The sequence below is a fragment of the Zingiber officinale genome, chromosome 9A, assembly GCF_018446385.1.
Source record: "Zingiber officinale cultivar Zhangliang chromosome 9A, Zo_v1.1, whole genome shotgun sequence".
NCBI lineage: Eukaryota > Viridiplantae > Streptophyta > Magnoliopsida > Zingiberales > Zingiberaceae > Zingiber > Zingiber officinale.
The window spans coordinates 50,617,446-50,639,324 of record NC_056002.1 but is presented as its reverse complement, the minus strand read 5'-3'; the positions used below and the strand labels follow the sequence as shown (position 1 = coordinate 50,639,324).

Below are 21,879 nucleotides of genomic sequence, written 5' to 3'. Positions count from 1 at the left end.
CTCAATGCAATTATCGATAGGGGTAAATGGCAGATAAGGAAAAAAGCAAGAGTGAAAGAATCGGCAGCAAACCAGCAGATACACGAGTAAAATATTAGGTATACGAAAATAGGTACACCTGTAATCGCAAGGGTGGCATTCCTGAAGTAGAAGATCAAACTGAAAAAGTTACAGGATACCGAGGGAAGTTATGATTAATCTTTTGAAATCCCGATAAGCTCAAAGTCATAGGGCGTATGAAATAAAAAGCAGATCGGCTGAATAGGTTCGCCCTGTCATTATAGGCCGATCGAAAAATACAGGCGTCTGACTCGTCCGACCGGGCAGTCCGAGTCAACAAGCTCGCCCTATCATTATAGGTCGGGCGAGAAATGACCAACCTAGGTAATTCCGCTCGTCTCTCGTGCACATAAAGGATGACTAGTGTCAAGGGGAAAAACATAAATAAGTGCATGAGGTTACTCGAGATTAGGCAAACATATAATGAATATACCCTATTCCTCACAAGGTGACCAAAAAGAAGAAAAACACATATATATGTATATAGACTGAGTTACATAGTCATACACGACAAGACTAAGCGATTAGGACTGGTCGATCGGGATATTAATTTATGTATACGTGAACACACAACCACTCGGTCGATCCCTATAGATGCATGCATAAGAAGATGAACAAACATTCAGAAAATATGGTTAATTAAAGGAAAATAAGGTGAGTTATACCAAATTCAAGATAGAAGTCAGCATGAATTCATCATAAAGAAAGAGTCTGCGGGGCATTAGGATTATAACATAACAACAAGTATAGCAGTTGTGGAAACAAGCCGGGAGGGTGATCCTTTAGTAATTTCCTCCGGTCAGGGAAGCCGGGGGGAGGGTTGGACACCAATACTTTTAATTCATTTAACTCCCTCACCCCCCAATCCAGTGCGTAATTCACGGTCCGTATGAGAGAGTCAGAAACGGGGGCGAGGAAAGCAGGAGACTTCAGATACTCCTTCTTCTTCTTCTCAAAACGAGCATCCTCACCAGCTTTATAAGCTGCCAATTCTTCCTGGGAAGTCTTCAGAGCAGCCTCTTTAAGATTCAAAGTAGATAATTATTCTGCCAGTGAGGTTGCATGGGTGTCCTTTAATGATTGTAGTTGGGAGGACAATTGAGCAATTTCGGAGGTATACTTCTCCAGCTTGGAAGAAAGCTCATCACCACGGGCATCGGCTGACAGCAGCTGAGACTGAAGACTCTCCACATCAGCCTTGTTCTGGCGGGATTGCTCAGTCTCAGTCTTAAGTGACTAGCGGGCCTCTTCCAATTGGGCAGATAAACCCTTTAGTTTCTCGTCCACCTAGTCAGGAGATAGCTCAGAGACCTATTTCTTCAGTGTTGTATTTTCTTAGATTAGGGTATGTAGCAAATGGGCTATACTCATGTTGTATATCCAGCGCTGTAAAACAATGGCCATTAAGAGGATACATAAGAAAATAGGACTGTAAAGGAAAATAAGGGTACCTTCGTCTCCTCAAGAGAAAATTTATCAACCATTTCAGAGTAGTCGATTCCTTCGGATAATCGACGTACCTCCTCCCCAGCTGTGGTGAAAGACCCTCCCAAGAGTATGGGTAGAGTAGCAGTAAGGGACGAAGTGGAAGACAAAGAAGTCTGAATCGAAGGGGGACAGTAAATAATGTATGGTGAGTTAGGGGGGGGTGGGGTAAGGTTATTTGTTCAGGAAAATTCATAAAAAAGGGAGGCGAAGAACTACCACTAGGAATAGCTGTGGTGTTAGACGAAGAAGGAACAAGAGCAGGATAAAGGGTTGAGAGAGGGAGATCAGGAGAAGGAGGAGCAGCATCCAAGGGGGGAAGATCTTCAGAATGAGAAATAGATTTCAGTTTTGAGGACGAAGCAAGGGTCAGCTTACATTTTTTCTTGGTGGAAGCTTCTGGAGGAGATTTCTTTGAAGCCGAAGGGGAGGCGAGCTCAACAATCGTGGGAAGTTCAGGAGGGTTCCCTTCTGGAACTGCAGCTTGAGAAGTAGAAACGTCCTCTGTGATAGCGGGGGCTTCTGACGAAGAGGGTTGGCCCAGTGCGGCGAGGAGTTCCTGCTCCTTAGCTTTAATCGCCTCTTCCGCCAAACACAACTACTGCCCATCGATTGTAGCTTTGAATAGAGCATCCACTACACAAAGTAAAAAATACCTTAGTTAGTAAAAAAAGGATTGTAATAGACAAAGGGTGACTTACCAAGGGAGCTACGAAGCCCTATTTGAACGGGGCTCAATCCAAAAAGATAAAGAAGGTCATCCTAGATTCATTTGTGAATGAATAAACGACAACCTGATAGCTTCTGTGAGTAAGTAGTGAAGGAAGGATGTCTGTGCAATTCCTTCACATCAGGAAGAGCAGGGAGAGAGGATTTCCAAGAAGCAGCCCAAGGAATGGGTTCAGGGAATTTTACAAAGAAAAAGCGTGATTTCCATCTCTTGATAGATGAGGACATTTCTTCAAAAAAAGGTCATTTTAGGCCGAGATTGAAACAAAAAGACGTCAGGCTCTGACCTCTTAGGATAGGAGAACATAAAGAAGTTCTGAGGGGTTGGAGGGATATCAAAGAAGAGGAAGAGCATGAACAAACCACAAAGATAACAAAAGACATTGGGGGTGAATTATTGCAAGGGGATATCAAAGAACTGACTTATTTCCACCAGAAAAGGGGAAATGGGAAAACGTAAACCGGCTGTCATTTGGCATTTGAAGAAGGTGACATGATTCTCAGGAGAGAGATGAGGGTGATAATCATAATCAGGAATAGAAATACGATAGGCTCTAGGAATTCCATATAAGGAATGGAGAGCAGACCTATCATCTTTATGAAAGGTTGAAGGGGTTTGAGCGTACCACGTGGAAAACGATTCTTCAGCCATATATGAATATAAAAGTAAAAGAAGACTTACTGAAGCCTTAGGAAGAAGGATGACAAGGAAAAGCTGGAGAAGAAAGAAGGATGGCAAAAGCTAAGTTATGACACCAACAGATAGCGTGAGGAAGAAGACGAAGGAGTAAGAATATGAAGGGTTTAGGGTTTTTCGAAAATATTAACTAACAAAAAACACCGTTGGATATGAACAAACTTCGCAATGGTAGTCGTTGATTTATCAAAGAAAGAATATGATAAGATGTTGCCAAAAAGCATGCGAGCAATTACGTCAGGAGAAAGAAAGTGGTAACACGTGCCGAAAATCCATAAACAGGCATTTATGATGGGCATAACAGCGCAAATCATGCCCGGATCAGCGTCGCAGCATAGTACATCGCCGATACTCTCTTTCCGTTGAAAAACCAATTAACGAGGAGAAGATTTTGAAAAAGGTATTCGACTTCCTAGGTGTAATAAATGAGGGAATGGAAAGAATATATAAAATAACATTAGCAAATCATGACTTGTTAAAATTCAGAATCTACCAACAGACTATGATGCCGATTTGCCTTATAGACAAGCCGGAACTTAGAAATTTGACTAAATTCAAACCCATCCGAACTCATACACAAAGTGTCTTATGTAGTTATTTCTTACACAATCAGCTACATGATTACACATGCTTTTGCTCTCAAGTATACACACAAAACTCTGATATCACTACTAGTAACTTTGTAACTGCAATAAGGAAGGGAGAATATTTTGTCTGGTACTGTGGTAGGTAGAGAAATCTGTCATCCAACAGAATCTCATTTCCGTTCATAGACGCCAGATTGTGCTTCCACACCTAAATCGGGGCGGGAAATAGAATGACAGCTTGGGCAAGTAGAAGAGATTTGCCCTGTCCTCTGGCGTTTGTGGGGTTCCCCCTCACAAACAAGTGACTGAAAGGTCCTCTCCAACCTAATCTGAGCCAACTCGGCTTGTAGAAGATCCACCTTAGCTTTCTGCCGATCCAGAGCTCATTACTGCTAAGATATTAGTAGACCATCCGCATAAGCTTTTCTGTTTAGATCGGTCACCTCTGAGACATGCTGGATCCTTAGAGTATCCAGCTCCTCGGTCTTTTGCTTCAAATCCGAGTAGGCTTTGTTCCTCAAAGCCACTTCTGACTGAACCTGTGATTGAGCTGAGAGCAGACGCACCTCTAGTTCCTGTTGAGGGGAACGATGTAAATCTAGGGCTTGCACGGCCTCGTGTAAGAATTTCTCCTTCTCGCGTAGTATTTGATCCCAAGGAGGGGGTTCTGAAGTCATGACTCTCGGTAAATCTTAAGAGGAAAGTAAAACTACAAGGGGCAAATGTGAATGGGGAAGGCAGCAAGAGCACAGCTCTATTTAACTTGCCAAAAGAGGTCACGAGATCACTGTAGGAGGAGTCACAGGATCATTGTAAAAAATGTCACAAAATCATCGTAAAAGTTATCACGGGGTCGCCACAGAAGGTATTAAGAGGTCAGAAATAGACTTAGGTCTAGTCAGTCGGTTACACCTCCTTCGACTAGACTTGAAGAGGAGGCTAGTGATACGGGTTATGATAAGTGGATCCTTTACAAGGGAGAAAAAGGGGCAATAAGGATAAGGAAGGCTGAAAAGAGCACGATAGGGATATAGTAGGCCGCCCGAAAAAAGTGTGGCCCTGTAAGAGTGTTGCTAAGCGTTTGGCAAACAAAGAACGATCGAACGTAAGAGATCGGCCAAGCATATGAGTTTGGCAAGCAAATACCGACCAAGTGGAGGAGACCGACCGAACGTAAAAGCAGTTAACCTTAAGATGTCTGGAATGCTTATATACGCTCGACGGGTTAAGCTTGATCGATAAGGCATGATCGGGCGGGCTCGATAGACCGGTCGAGTACAAAGGCATTCAACCTCGCACGACCCCTAACAAGGTCGACCAAGCAATAGTGGTTGTATACGTCTGACTAGTTACTCTCGATCGATAAGGCATGATTGGCCGGGCTCGATAAACCGACCGAGCAATAGTGGTTGTATACGTCCGACTGGTTAATCTCGATCGATAAGGCATGATCGGCCTAGACCGGTCGAGCCCAGAGGCATTTAGCCTCGTACGACCCTTAGTATACGGTCGACCGAGGGAAGATCGATCGGGCAATAGTGGTTGTACACGTCTAACTAGTTAATCTCGGTCGATAAGGCATGATCGGCCGGGGTCAATAAACCGACCGAGCATGACAAGTAGATCGAGCATAAAGGTCTTCAACCTTGCACAGTTTCTGGCATATTTATAAGAATAGAATCCTGGTCGGGTATAAATAACTGATCGAGTGTAGAATATCGGTCGAGATTAGTACAACAAAAGATATTTCTCATATATACAGAATGAGGTTATGTGACTAACCAAGTGTATATAACAGGTGAACCATAAGAATATGTGATCATATGACAGCTTAATTACTTTGACGACAAATAGCTTCTAGAAGTCCCCACAGGTATGCTAAACGACCAAGAATGTATATCTGGGGTAAGAAAAAGATTCCTTAAACCATTAATGCAATTTAGACTTACGTCATCTCTTAACAAACTTTAACAAACCGGGGTCCACCTCATAACTATGGAGGTTAGATGAGGTGGAATAAAAAGGGGAATCCTCTACACTGGCCAGGTACGCAAACATACGCATTGCATCAGAATCAAACCCTAATTTCATCTTTTTCGTACTTCTTCTTCTTCTTCTTCTCGGAGAGACTAACTTAAGCGTTGAGGGCCTAACGCTTTGTTGGTTGGTCTCATAGTGCGCAGGAGGGAGAGATCATCCATTGGACCGCCGAGCCTTCGCTGATCCACGGTGTTCCTCATCGGAGTTCACTTTTCCATGGGGGTACCTCGCCGAAGTTCGTTTTTACGAAGCATTGTTCATATATCCACATTGGTTTTCTCGGATCTATTATCCTATATCTAAGCTCTTGTGAGGTCCGCTGTGGGTTTCTTGGATCTTCATTTGTTCGTCGGCATCAGAGTTATAGTTCATCACCGTCCCTCATCGCCCAGCACTTCATCTCGCAAGCTCTCAGACATGATCAATTATATTATGGATAGAAGTTGTAGTCATGTTAGCACCTACATAGGCAACTAGGAGAGTTCTATATAAGGAGTTTCGAGGAAGAGTTTGAAATTCACTCATTCACTCATCTCTTAGTGTATTGTGCCCATGCTTTAAATGCTCCTTCACCTTCTATGTTGCGACACGCTATGACTTATGCTTTATTTCTCCTCGCCAACACTTAGAGTACCTTTTTTATTTATTTTAGTGTTACCTTATTTATTTTATTATGCTTAAACTTTTTAAATTCTTTTTTATAAGATTTCTCCACCGGAGAGAAATTAGAAATAAAAATTACATTTTATAACTACTATATGTCTATACTTTTAGATTAATTGATCAACTTGCATGCTTAAACTGTTATCTAAATCTATTAGATGCTTTTATTACCTTTGCTTTACTTGATTGAATTAGTTTGAATTTATTTTATTTCCACTATGCTTATTCTGATTGATTCAACTATTTTAATTACTATTTGCTCATTTTTTAAATTCCTAATACTATTCACCCCTCTAGCATTGATTTTGATCCAACAATTTAGTATCAAAGTGGGTTAAGCTAATAGAAACTAGAAAAGTTTGGATAGTTGCATATCTTGATTGGGTTTCCCTACATAGTGCATGTAGTCAAGTGGAACTAGCAGAAGTTCTCTAACTCACTCTAAACCAGTTAGACAAAGGCATCGCATTAAAGTTGATTTAACAGTAGATTCTTAAGTTAGTTTTGTCTTAGGAAGTAGTCGTTACTCCAATAATCAAAAAGGCCCTTGCCTAGCCACTACCTGGAAGCTAACTTAGGAAACTCTTGCTTAATTAGCCCAAAACAAAACTTGAATCTAACATAGGACGAACTTTGCACTCTGAATCAGAGACAAACAAAGTAAATCATTTAATAATCCAAGCCTAGTTCATACCCAAATCCAAACCCTAATTACAGTCATACCAAATCTAAACTCATATCTTGTCATAAGCCTTAATACAACTTGAACAAATACTTTTTTACAGATACATCTTTGGAGGAAGGATTCAAGACAACTCACCCGTCACTTTTCAATGGCGATAATTTGACCTATTGGAAAAACAGAATGGAATATTATCTAATGAATGACATAAAAAATTATCTTATCATCAAGAATCATCTTTATGCTTCCCAGAATTCCAAATGGCACCCTAGTATCTTTTAAAAAATGGTCAAGCGATGATAAGAAAAAGGCTCAAGCTAATTTGAGAGTCATAACTACATTACAGTGCGGGCTAACACAAGAACAACTAACCAAATTCAGTTAATTCAGTAGTGTTAAACATCTCTGGAAGAAACTAATTGAACTACATGAAAGTCCAGCTGACTCATGACTCGCTAAAAAGGACCTATTATTAAGTCATCTTCAAAACATCTAAATGAAAGAGTGTGAAACAATAAGTCAACTGCACAACCATTTGAAAGAGATGCTATATTCATACAATTGACGAATAGATAGACAACAGTGATTTGATCAGGTATGCACTTAAGGTATTTACAAGGACCATCTTGCGGGCATCAATGGTTGATACATACAAAGTATCTAAGGACTTGTCTATTATTAAATTAGATGAATTCTTTTGTGATTTTGAATGTCATGAATAGACTAATCATGATCAAAGGAAGAATGGTATAGGTTTGGTTGCAAGTAAATCCAAAACAAGATCCAAACCTAAAGAAGAAATTGATTCAGAATCCAAACCCGAATCAACATCTGACAAAGACAATCTCTCTTCAGAAGTCGCACACCTGGTTAAAAGGATGATTCGACAAAAGAAATTCACTCAAAATTTTGAGAAGGAGATCTCGAACAATGATCTGGTAAATGTTCAATGCTTTGAATGCAAGAAGAAATTTCCAACTGATTCCACACACTTGGACTTTTTGTCAAGCAATCAGCTTTCAACTAATTTCATTCACCTAGACTTGATTCACCTAGCACCCAGCTAAGAATTTGTCTGTCAAACCTTAATCACTTGGACTTAATTCTCTTAGTATCCAACTAGGAATTTATCTACCAAGCCTTAATCGCTTGGACTTGATTTACTACCTTTCAGCTAGGAATTTATCTACCAAGCCTTAATCACTTGGACATGTTTCACCTAACACTCTGCTAGGAATTTGTTTATTGGTCTCAATCAAGACTTAGTTCAAGCCTGATCCACAATTAAGACTTTAGATGCCTAGATCCACTAGAACTTAGTCATTGCTTGGTTCACAACTAAGACTTTAACACCTATCAATAATCTGCATCTACAAACTTGACGTACAACCGGTTAGATATTTCTTTTGTCAATTATTTGTTGGATTTCTCCATTTACCAACTCCTTGTTGGACGTTCCATGCCAAATATTTGGTTAACCTTAGACTTACTTGACACAACATATTCATTTTATACATCACGAGGTTTAAACCTATAACCATAAGGTTTGACCTTATGATCTACTGGTTGAGCTAGATAATATATTGGCTAAACATAACATATGGTACAAATGTCAAAACAATGATCACCTAATTGCACCAACAGGGAGAGGTAGTTCTTAAGTTAGACAGATTTGACTATTAGATTAGTTGTAGTCAATATATACCAAATCGATTGATGATCTGGTCAATTAGGGAGTCAAATCAAATAGTTGACTATCCAAAGACATAATTAGACTTCACACTTGTAGAATTGAAAGTCAATAATGTGTGCCAAGCGCACTAGATAGCTTAGAAGTGTCAACTAGGCTCAGTGAGTTACATTAATTATATGTCAACCAAGCAAATCAATTCGAGCTCCACAAGCCAAACGGATTGAGCAAGTGGACTAGTTGGTTGAATATAGCAACTAGTCTAGAATGATAAAACTAGGTGAGCTGGTCAAATTATGTGGGCAACTAATCGAGCTAGTAAATGCAAGGTGCAAGGTGAAACAATTGACTACAAAGGGTCAATCTAACCAAGTAGCCTGTCAAGTTGAATGGTATGTAAGACAAGAAAATAATATCAAATTGACTCAAAAAGGTCAATATAACCAAGTTGCCTATCAAGTTGAATGGGCATGTAGAGCAAGAAAATAATATTAAGTGATAAAGAGCAGTTAGTTTTATTTAACTAGATGATCATGCAAGTAAGATAAAATAAATTTATCATTTTAAAAGCCATTTCTTATTAATTTTACGCTGAAATCCTAAATTCTAAATCGTATTGTGTTAATTGTTTTCAACCCATTGGAATCACTTTTATATTATAAATATCTATAGTTTTGTGAATCCAACCAACCATTAGGTTTATGTAAAGGTAGGGATAAGATTGTTTATCTGAAGGAATCCTAATAGTTCTTGAGCATAAAAAGTAGCACGATAATGCCTATTCAGCACATGGGAACGGGTAGCGTCCTAAGCATCTCGTCCGACTGCTCCCTAGCGCTATCATTGTGCTAAACCAACTTGAACAGAAAAAAGTCTCATTCCAATTCGTCTAGTTCCTGCTTTTATAATAAATTTTCTCAGAATTTTCAATATTTCAAATTTTAGACGTGACCAAACCAGTCAAGTCCTGGACTTGTGTTGATACAATGCAATATTTTCACCGCATCTGTGAAGCTGAAACTACACTACTATCTACTTTACTGTCAACTGTCAGACAAGGATAATAATAAAAGATTTCTTGGAATAGAAAAATTCAAAATAAACACTTTTCAAATCTGTGCCAACAGAAAATTGTATAGACCAACTGATTTTGATAATTTGTCTATAATTTTCTTTCGCATTTCTCTTTTTGTTTCTTAATCCAATAAACTTTCCCCCAGCTTTTTGTCCCATGGCTGCAAGTTTCCACCAGCAAATTGAGATAGACCTTACTGCTCCATTATTGCAAACAGGCTATCTGGCTATGGATCATCATCATATGGTGTGTTTGAGGTCGATGGTGTTGGCATGGTCACAATCGATCTCCCACCAAGTTCAAACTCGAGTAGTTTGGTGTAGTTGGACTGGCATAATTGACTATTTCCAGTCAAGTCCAATATCTCAAGTTTACCTAGAACAAAGAAACTTAGTAAAACTTTTAATCTTCAATATCAAAATTTTCATTAGCAACTTAGTGGGATAAAAGTTTAGTTGTTATATCCAGTTTTTGACACTATTAAGAGGAAGAAGACAGTTTCACATCTTTCATTGTTATACTATCTGTGAATTAGTTGGAGTTAAAACATGCAAGTACTTCAGGAAGCAGCATAGCCAACAAAACACTCATTCAAATTGACAAGGATTAAAAATTCTCTCATGATGAATAAAGTGGCAGGTGGAACAAACTAGCGTGCAATACTCCAACTTGGTGGCAATCGACAAGGATCAAAACAATGTGGCTCATAAACAGAGGTGCAAATAATAAATTATTCGATTCAAAATAAAGCTGTCCAAAAAAATAACAACATGATTTAATATTAAGTCATGCCAATGTTTCAGATTCAGCTAATGTCCATTAAAAAAATAGAATGTACAAAGGTTCAAAATCTTAAGTCATGCCAATATTTTGGTGTTTGACCATGCTAGTATTCAGATGTATTGGAAGAAATATATGCAACCTAGCCATACTTTCACTCTATGGTCTGGCACACCGGAGATTAACTAGGGACCGGTTGGAGTAGGTAGAGGATAGAAGCTGCACCTTTTGTGGGCTACAGGAGGACACAGGAGCATATATTTTTCAGATGTCCTCAGGTGCGCCACCTATGGGACAGAGTCGGAGGGTGGCTCTAGGAGATAACTACATACATATGTTACAGGTTTTTCGGTGCAATTACAGAGGCACTAGCAGGCTGATGCAAGATAGACACATATGGCAAGCCAGGAATCACAGCAGGTTTGAGGGAATCCATCTGGATATTGAGGTCATATACAGGAAAGTCCAGACACATGTATATAGGACCCCAGACATTTATTCTACTACATCACGGATGAGCTGTTCTCGGTGATCACCTTGTTTGTATCATCAAAAAACAAAAACAAAAAAAAAAAAAAAAAAAAAGGAAAAGGAAAGGAAAAAAAAATCTCTCTTTTGTTCCTCATACTGCTATCATGAGCCATGAGTTGATTTCATAGAGTTTTGGAGGCCATAGCTTGATATAGGCAAGGGCAGCTACTCAGATTAGATATTCCATCTGACACGAGTAACTCCCCTCGGTCCTTTCATTTTCACTAGTTTCATTTCTTTTCTTTTCTGTTCTTCCCATTTCACTATCATCATTCTCATTTCATGTTGATACCACACACGCACCCATTTTGATAATTTGATACTTTTTGATAATCTATCCCCGGAAATCGGCTCACATCTTGACCTCACTATGTGAGTTGATATACATAGGGGGATGGGAGGACATCCATTTTGATACAAAGCTAGGATTTTGATTTGTCTAGCATTGTATACAGAACTCAGGATATCTACTCACATTTTAGCTATCCATCATATATGAATAGCTATCCTAGGTCAAAGTTTGTAAAAAAAAAATGAACAAAAAATATATATATCAACCAGTTGCGGCGTTTGTAGAGGAGTTTGGATGGTGATGGCTTGCACAGCATGAGAGGATTAGACAACATATCATGACAGGATCAGACAGCTGTGGAGCTACAGAGGAGACTGGGTGGGGATGACTAACACATCAGGAGAGGAGCAGACAGCACTTGCCTCACCGGCCTGATATATCACTTTCAATGTGATCAATGGATACCATACTTTGGAGGTGGAGGTGGATAGGCAGGACCACATCTACTATTGTTATCAAGGCACCACATAGCCCTGGTTTGGGATCAAATAATGGCTACAACACACATAAGAGATGATTATACATACATTTCAGCGGATTAGCTCGGAGTCTGGCTACTATATATGGGAGGAGGCTGCGGATTCACTGAGGGAGACACCGTGGCACCAGCAGAGGATAGACAAGGTACATTTATGGGTAGCAGCGGATACGCAAAAGCATAGTTGCTTCGGATTCAGCACCTTGATGCGCCACGATTCATGGCAGGCAAGGGGCTGCAATATGGTAGTATGTTCGATGATGATCACTAGGATGTGAGGTTGGAATTCATGAGTACAAACACGTGTATATGGTAGCATAGCTATCTTAGGACACATGTATGTTTTGTACATTTTAATGATGTATATTATTACCCTTCATCAAATAAAAAAATAGTATTCTGATGTATGGTGCTAGTGATAGAATTAGAAAAGGAAGAAAAAAAAGTAAAAAAATTAACACAATTGTATACCTAAAGTTCAGAGTATGTCGCAAGTAAAATGATATAATTTTGACACAGTTGTATGAATGAAAGCTAAAAAAAGTATAAGCAGTATTTCAATACATCTTGACATGTATTGTAGCATGACAAGGGGTGTTGAATATTGTCATGACATGATACTGCTTGACATGATTAACACAGTGACACTGGATAGATTACTTGTTCCAAATAGTATCAAATTTTGATAAATTTTGATCATGTTGTCTGACATAGTATGATATGTCCAACCATGGGATGCACGTTAGTGTTGATAGCAAAGTTGTTAATCCTGCCACATCTTTACTTACACTTTTGAAGATACCTTTTTGGGCAAGCTAATTGCCCCCCTTAATTATACAAAAAATGAAAATGTGATGTTAATTTGCTACTATGCGTAGCCACTCAATTCTATGCATAAACAATTAAGTAAACAAATTTCTTATTAAAAATATAATTTGATGTGGTCCACCATCAACTTGTAAAGCGTTTTTAACCCGCAAACCAATCAATTTCATCATTAGGTCAACTACCAAATTAAAAGTTGTCTCTTATCCAATGTAATCCACCAAACCCATATTTTTAAGGCAAAATCACACTTCAATGATCAATTTCTCTTAGCTATTACAAAAAGGGCAACCCGATGCACGAAGCTCCCGCCATGCGGGATCCAAAGAAGGATCTATGCTTTTTGCAAGAGGCTGTTTTCAGGATTCAAACCCGTGACCTTTAGGTCACAAAGCAACAACTTTACCTTGCGCCAAGGCTCCCCTTCTCCTCTTAGCTACTACAAAATTAGAAATTTTAATCTTTAACACTATTGACTTTTTCATAGTGCACTAGTGACTTGGTGCAGCATCTTATAGATAACGACACAATAATGATGCTTCTAAGATCCATTGCAAAAGAATGAGTGTCTAATTTTACCCTTGAACTGAATTCTTCCGCCAATTTATACTAGCATGCATTAGGGTATTTTCTTAATTTATTCCCCAAAATATTACCTAGATTCTTCATGATTTAACTTGTTATAAAATAACGAGGAAAGTTCTTTTGTGAATGTCCAAGTGTAGGCATTTCATTTCTCATCTTTATTATCTTTTGTTATATCATGATGTGAGAGATTTCATTTTGTTAATGTCCATATATATATATATATATAGATGCATGTTGAGAAGAAAGGTATTATGAAAGTGAAAAAAAAATATCTCTTTCATTGCTCTCATCTTTCTATCTCAATTTATTTACTATTGCTTGTTTTATAACAATTTATCAACACGAGTAACCAATTAAGGCTCTAATCTATTACTTTGACAAAATTTAGGTTGAAAAAAAATTATGGGTGCAAGCATTATAGTTCCATACTTTCTAATTAATTACATGGCTTTAATCTAAATATATCTGGTAGGGTTTCTCTTTTTGTGTCAAACTCACGAACTTTAAGTCTGTCAGCCTTGACATTATAGGCACCAATTGTTTGTCATAGTGCTTGATGTTGAAATTTAGCAGAAAATTGATCATGATATTCTATAGAAAACATTCTTCTTTTATGCCTGGAATATGCTCTGATAGCAACAATATTGAGACAAGTTTTACAAAATATTCTGAATTAATTTCATGTTTGGTTGAAGAAAATAATGAGCTATTGATGAAAATTATGAGGTTCATCCTACTGGTACTAATCCATTACTTGAAATGAATGTGACAAATTAAGATAATCAAGTCAGTTGATCTAATTTACCGAAAAGGCATTGGTTGCATACGGCATTGTATGACAAAACATCTTGTCGACCTTATTAATGTGAAAAAGAAAGAAAAATACCAAGGACAATTTTATATTTCATAACAATACCTCTAAGAATAATCCTTTGAGGGTTTTAAGAATCCAACACATCATGATGTTGGAATTTTCTTGAAAATTCTCAACTAGATGGTTAATCATAGTTGATGCTATAAGTTCTATTTTCTTGTAATAATATGTTAGGCTTTTATATGAAACTTTTGTTACTGTATAATTGAATTGTTAGCGTTAATATATTTTTTGTTGTGTACTTATTTGTGTAACTTTGTTTGACTATATTTATGAATGTTCTTTAATTATCCAATAATTGGATGATTTTTTTAGGAGTTCTAAGACTTTGATTTTCCAACCCCTAGAGCATAACCGAGTCGGTCACCACATGGTAGATTTTCAGAATTGAGCAAGGGTCGATTCCCGACGAAGCCAGTGGAAATACCCTCCCATGTGGTGGCTTTCTTCAGTTTCCTAATTTAAATAACACTGATTACCCCTAATGGGGAGGATGAATTTGAGGTAGTAGAGACCGAGTCTTGTTGCCAATGAGAGTCACAAAGAGAATATCGCAAAGCACAAATAATAGCTAGAAAGTTTACTAGAAAATTAGAGTACCTATTCGCATGCCACACACTTTTATAATTCTCAAAATCGGTGGAGACCGATCACCTTGATGTTATCGTATCTGTGACTATTTTAGAATGTCAAAATCTTCATAATTAACCAGATCACCTTCTAATTTTATCCTTAGTCAACTGTGTACTCTTACAATCGACTATGTTGTTAAAGAGTCATCTTCTAGAGTCGATTTACGATCATTTTGTTCAATTTGGAACTCTCCAAGTCAACTGTCCAACATTTTGTTCATTTTTTGAAATTCACTAATCAACTCCATTAGTCGACTGACACATTATGTTCGGTTTAAGATAACATCAATCAACTTAGGGAGTCGACCGCTTAACATTATGTTTCTTCCTGTGCAAAACCACAATTCAAACACAATGTGATTTTCATAATATAGGTGCACAACAGTGGACTACATGCAAAACGACAACCTTAACGTTATTCGTAGTATAAATCAGTTGACTCCAATAGTCCACACAATCAATTGATCTCATACATGAATCTAGACTTATTCAAATTTACACTTTCCCTTTGCAAGTGTCCACTGCTATCTTAGTATCGGTCGACTAAGGCACCATGACTCAACCCATCTACAAGTTAAGTCCACGTAACTCTAAATCTACCCCTATCCACAATTATAAGATCTTGAAGCTCTCAAGTTAGAGATATAATTGATGCTAGAAGGCCTGTATATCAACTGAACTTTCATACCTAGAATCTCACCACTCTAGGTGTTCCTCTACCTAGCATTTAACCTTCCTTACTTATAAGAACTCTTATCTGTGGTCTTAATAGTTTTAATAATATTGGCAACACATTTAAGATAATTTTGTGTTGATCTAATGTGTACTAAGTTATGTAGGATCTACCATGTATACAAGTTTTGAGGAATCGATGGCCCAAGCTTTCTAAGATCGGAAAAGGATGGTGCATCAGAGGAACCGTAGAATGAGGAGTATCTGAGTAGGGCAAATCGAGGAGGAGATCTACGTAACAAAGGCAAGAAGAGTGGCTAAGGGGGAGTCACGGGCTTAAAACATCCGAAAGACGTAGCTTAGCAATAGAAGACCTCAAGACTTAAAGATATATGATAAGTGGAATGACCTGTACACATGGGGCAAAGGATAGACATGGGACAAAGGATAGACAGGTGACTTAGGTAGTCTTGACCTAAGAACCAGTTAAAGTCCGAACATCTATCGATTGATGAATAAGATTCAATCGACTGGTATTCCATAACTCAAGTTTGATCTATTTGAGGTATTAGGGTTGGATGAATCAACTAGTGGGTAAGATTCAATCGGTTGATAATCTAAATACCTCAAATTTAGATCTATTTGGAGTATTAAATTTAGATCAGTCCACTGTTGGTAACATAATATGTTTTGACAACCAAACAAAAAGATTTTAAGTCAACTGGAAACAATCAATTGAATAATGATCAATCGACTAACCAATCTATTGTTGTTACAACACGACCGTTTGAAGTAGAGCCGAAGATGGAAAGATCAATGACACAATGTAGATAAGATTTGAAGATCATTCAACTAGAAGATTTGGGATAAAGGTTATAAATAGGACTTGAAGGGCTGCGAGAAAAAAAAAAGTTTTGCTCTGAAATACAGATCAATGCTCAATTTTTTTTAAAGCCTTTATTGTTCTCTAATTTTCTGGCATTGTTGTTGATGTTGTTGGTTGATCGTAAGAGGTTTCTCCACCTCCAACGGTTTACTAAAGAGGAGAAAATTAATGGACTCCATGTGAATAGGTCTTGATGTAGCAATCTGGAGGTAGTAAATCAAAGGTGTCCCTCTTATTTGGCTTGTTTATTGTGCTCTTTATTTTCATTACGCATTTTTTAGTTATACAAAAACTAACATTGCAAGTGAGTTGTGGCATTCACCCCCTCTACCACATTGGCATCCTGATCCAATGAGGACTTCCTTGCCATGATCCTTCTTGGACTTCATCTTCACCATGTTCACCTAGCTAGCATCCAACCTTCCTCCATGCCAAGGCCCTTCTTAGATTTCCCTACCTAGAATCCAACATTCCTTTGTCTACTAGGTCTTTCATCATCTTATCAAGTAATCTGCAACCGTGCACTTAACACACTAGATAGATCATATCACAATGATCACTTATTTAAATATGGTCCAAACATCAAAATTATGCAATACACATGTTCAAGTAGATTACATCAATAATCTCTCTAAACTATGCAACATACATGGATGGGTGAATTGCATCAACAAGATTTTAATGTCATTATTTAGATTTTAATTATAATAGGTTAGTGTATGTTGTTAGTTTACAAGAGTTTAAGGTTTGTTTTATTTTAGTTGTTGCCTTCATTTTAATCTGAGTCATAGCATAATAATTGAATCAAATAGGTTGTTTTTATATATATTTCTTTTGTAGATACTTATCTAGGAGAAGCAAAGCAAGCCAATTTTAAAGAATTTTTACCTTTCCTTCGTATATATTAAGGTGAGTAAATTATTTTTCGACTCATGTTTGTTGTGCATGAATTAAACTTATACCTTATCTACAATGTTATAATTGTTTTGAAAAGGGGAATGAAATGACACTAAACTAGTGAAGCGAGTAAAGTGAGTTCTAGAAGAACAAGAATATTAAGTTCAATAAATAATATTCTTTTCTTTCTATTTGCATGTGGGTGAGGGATCACCTGAGAATTTACTTAGGGAGGGAAGGGGAGGAGTTATTTTCAAAAGAAAATATTAACTCTGATGGTATAAGATTATACATTAATATATGGTTAAATTAATGAATTTTTATATATTTATTAAAAGATGTCTTGGGTAGGATGGTAATTTCTCCCGAATTTGAAGGGGAATCCGACATCCGACTCGAATGGAGGAGAATATGGAGGGAAGTTTTATACGTGATTATAATAATCAGGTATTTGAGTATGGGTATAGAGGCGGATGTGGTAAAATCCTACTCATACCCTACCCGATACTCGATATATATATATATAAGCCTCATTTTGTATTAGGAAAAAACTTTAGCCCGATTTCCGTCTCAGAAAAAAAAAAACTTAGTTTGCCTCTTTATTCGGTCACCAACACATATCCCATCTTCTTTTCCACAAGAAATACTCACCCGATCGAAGGAGCGTGAGACAAGGAAGAGCAGATAAGTACATTGAAATATTTTTAAAAAAAAAAAAAAGAATCGTAGGTAGTAATAGAATGATGAGTAGGACATGGATACTCGATCCTCCGACGGATATGGGTATGGGTATAAAAATTAAATACCCGATAGGTATGGGGATAAATATAATAAATAGGGATGGGTACAGAGGATATGAAATTATATCCAAATCCATGTCATCCCTAATCTTGGGTTAGTCTCTCAAAATAATCATTAAGTGAGAATGGCATATTTAAATAGAAAGTGAATCCAAGAAGCTATTATCAATGGTGAAATAAATGCTAAAAATAAAAATTTTATTTTTAGCCTTATATTAGAAGGCCTAATTGTTCACAAAGACATGATAGTGCAGGTCGCTTGCCAATATTTATTTGTGTCAAGATGCTACAATACGAACTTTAGCCCACATGTTACTTGATACTATTCTAACTCTAAAATAATCTAACCCTATTGATTCATTTCATAAAAGATTTATTTGTGATTATTAAAGTAGGTTACTTTATGATAAAAGATAGTGAAAAATAAGTGGAATAACTTACGTGGTGGTAATTAAGGATGGACTTATTTGTGATATATAAATTGTGTATCAAAAATAGAATGTTCACTAATAAGGGACATAAAGGTTAAGAGGTGTCCTTGCGTTGAATAAAAACCTTAATTCCTATGAGATTAGCAACTAACTATGAGTAAGTACAAATATTGGTATTACTGAAAAAGGAGGCAACGTTTATAATGGATTAATTGAAAGTGACAGTGGATAAAATTTTCAATATTAAATTCATGCACATCCCTTCTATTTATCCACTTTGGAATTTGTGCTCACTTTTTGGAATTATTTACCATCAAGTACATATGTTGTTATATTATCAATCATATTTACTTCCGAGGTATGCATTTTAGTTATATTTTATGTTGTATTTTACCTTGAAATTATTATAAACCACACCTAGCGAGCGAAACTCGCCTCTACACAAGCCAAACTCGCATTGTAACAAGATGAGCAGCATTCTCAAATTAATTTAGTTATGATTAAAATAATCTTATTATTTAAATCAAGTTAGACTATAAATTTTAATTTAAAAATTAAATATAATTTAATTAATTTGACTAACTAATTTGAATAACTAAATTAATTTAAAATTCTTATTTTAAATTAGAAAATTATATTCATAAATCATTTAATTAATTTCCTTATGTTTAGTAAACTAAATCAATTCAAACTTATTCTTAATTAATTCTAATTAATCATATTATATTTAGTTATTTTATCAAAATTAGAATTAGAATTAAGTTGATTAAAAATTAAAATTAAATTTAATTAGGATTAAATTTAGTTAAAATTAAAATTAACTTAATTAGGATTGTAATTGATTTAACCAAATTGAATATACTCCAATACTTCTAGTATACTTGACTCTACTTATTGCTTCAATATACTTAGTTTGCTCATGAAATACAATATTGGAAGCAATAAGTAGAGTCACTAGGTTGTTACATCAGAATTTGGTTAGTACTAAAAGTCAAAAGCTAATATCTCCACATTATCTCATACACGACATTTATCATAGCTCTATATTTTGATTCTGCACTCAAACATGAGACAACATTCATCTTTACTTTTATGAAACTAGATTTCTCCTAACAAGGACAATAATCATACGTGGATCTTTGATTATCCTTGAATCTGCCTAGTTAGCATCTAAAAACACTCAACCTTAGTATGACTATAATTGATATACAAGCCTTGTCTTTCTCCTTTCAAATAGAACAAAACTAATTTTACAGCTACTCAATGAATAATTGTTACAGCTGCCCAATGATTAATCGTTGGAGAAGTCATATAAGAAATCATAATATTGACTGAATATGTTATATATAGATGAATCATGTAAGATAATTTAACATTTTAACTAATCTTCTATATCTCTCGTTCTTAAATAATTCACCATCTTTTGTGAGATGCAAATTAGGAGTCATTAGAGTACTACATGGTTTAGCTCCTAATTTTCCTATCTCCAACAATAAGTGAAGTGCCTATTTCCTCTGAGATAAGAAAATTTCTTTCTTACTTCTTGTTACCTTAACGCCCAAGAAGTATTTTTAAATTCCTAAATCCTTTGTATGAAGTTGACTATAAAAAACAAAGACTTAAGAGACGAAATACTTACAATGTCATTCCCAATAATGACAATATCATTCACATATACAGCCAACAAGATAATACCCACTTCAGACGATCTATAAAACACAAAATGATCAAACTTATATATTTTTCATTCCAAACTTCTCAATCACCTGACTAAATTTGCCAAACCAATATGGAGACTTTGTTTCAAACCATATAAAGATTTACGAAGACCTTTCCCATCCTCCCCTTGAGTAATAAAGCGACTTCCTTCTAAAGGTCGCCAATTATGAGTGACCGCTATGGAAATAAACAATCAGATGGAACTAAGTTTAGCAAGTGAGGGTATAGCCTTAGCAACAAGGCGAACTTTTAGCCGAGTAATAGATCCATCAAGATTGACTTTAATTGTAAACATCCATTTGCATTCAATATTCTTCTTTCCTACTAGTAATTTGACTAAGGTCAAGTACCATTATCATCTAAAGCATTAATCTCTTAGGTATTCATTAGCAGATGTTTTAGGAAAGAATATAAAATAGAGTGTAAAATACGGCAACAAAATAATAATAAATAATAAGGTTTAATCGACGAATAACCTTAACAGAATTTTTAAAAATTTTTAGGAATTTTCTAAGAATTTTTCAGAACTCGTATGGCGTATTTGGAGGGGATGCATTTATAAGCTTGGAAAAAAGCCTGTATGGAATACCCAAAGATGAGAGTTGATTGAGAAATTTAACCTAGGATTTAATTAAAACACCTAAGTTATATATATCTAATATATGTATATGTATTCAATCTCCTCTTTTCTTCCCGATTCATCCTCCTTCGCCTGACTCACGCCGATCTCCTCTCCCTCATTTGCGCCGAACACTCGATGCCTCTCCCCTTTCCTCATCCTCACCCAACGCCGACTCTCCTCTCCTCCCTGATTTCCCCTCCTCTGCCCGTCGCCTCCTCGCCGTGGAGATCCCGATCGAGCCGGCGTCGTCCGACTCACCGCCGACTTCAATTTCCTCCACCTCTCCTTCTCGTGTATATCACTGTCGCCTCCGGATCACCGTTGAAGCTGCCTCGCCGCTGGGTGGCGCTGTCGCTGAAGGATCGACGCAAAGGGGGAAGATTAGGGCTAACTCTCTTTCTCACTCGCAGACCGGAGCGACGCCAGCACCTCTTTTTCCCTCTCTGTCGTGGGATACCATCATAGGAGAGTGCTCGACGCTAGATTGCCCGCTCAGCTCTCAACCGGAGGTATGTGTTTTCTTCGATTTTGGAGAGGACAGCAGTGGAGGACACCATCTCCTCTTCGGACTCAAAGAGGAGATCTCCTGTTCATCGCGGCAACACTTGGATTCTTCACCGAGCGTATGTGGATTGATTGGTTAAGAATTCTAGTTAAGTTGATTTATGTTAAATTAATCTTTGATTAATGACGATGGATTGTTGGGGTACTATATGGATAATTGTTGGATGTCACAAGTGGAGCAAACCACAAGTTTAATCTTGCGGATGCAGACTTGAAATTGGCAGTATGGTGATTGTTGATTTGGTAATTGATTCATGATTGATTACAGTTGATTAGAATATGATTGATGGTTATTTTTGGTGATTTAGTTGATGTAGATGCTTACATGATCATTAATAGGATTGTGGGATTGGTATTAGATTTGTTATGACGAATTGTTAATTAAATTGATGTTGTGATTTAATTGGGTGGATTTCCATATATGGATCAATCGATGAAAAGGTTGATTTTTAATGTTTAGTAGAGATGATACAATAGATTGTTTAATAGATTATGAATTTTGTTTGGATTTAGAAGGAGT

General features: G+C 36.8%; 1 protein-coding gene across 4 annotated transcripts in view; it reads right to left on the bottom strand.

The window, feature by feature from the left end:
* Positions 1–9,554: 9,554 nt before the first annotated feature.
* Positions 9,555–21,879, bottom strand: part of LOC122019708 — a 50,089-nt gene continuing 37,764 nt past the window's right edge. For all 4 annotated transcript variants that reach the window (XR_006122000.1, XM_042577179.1, XM_042577178.1 and 1 more), the window contains one exon: positions 9,555–10,083. Coding sequence is in view for 3 of the 4 variants with exons in the window: in XM_042577178.1 (XP_042433112.1) it covers positions 9,935–10,083 (149 nt within the window). In the remaining variant the exon portion in view is untranslated. The remainder of the gene's footprint in view (positions 10,084–21,879) is intronic.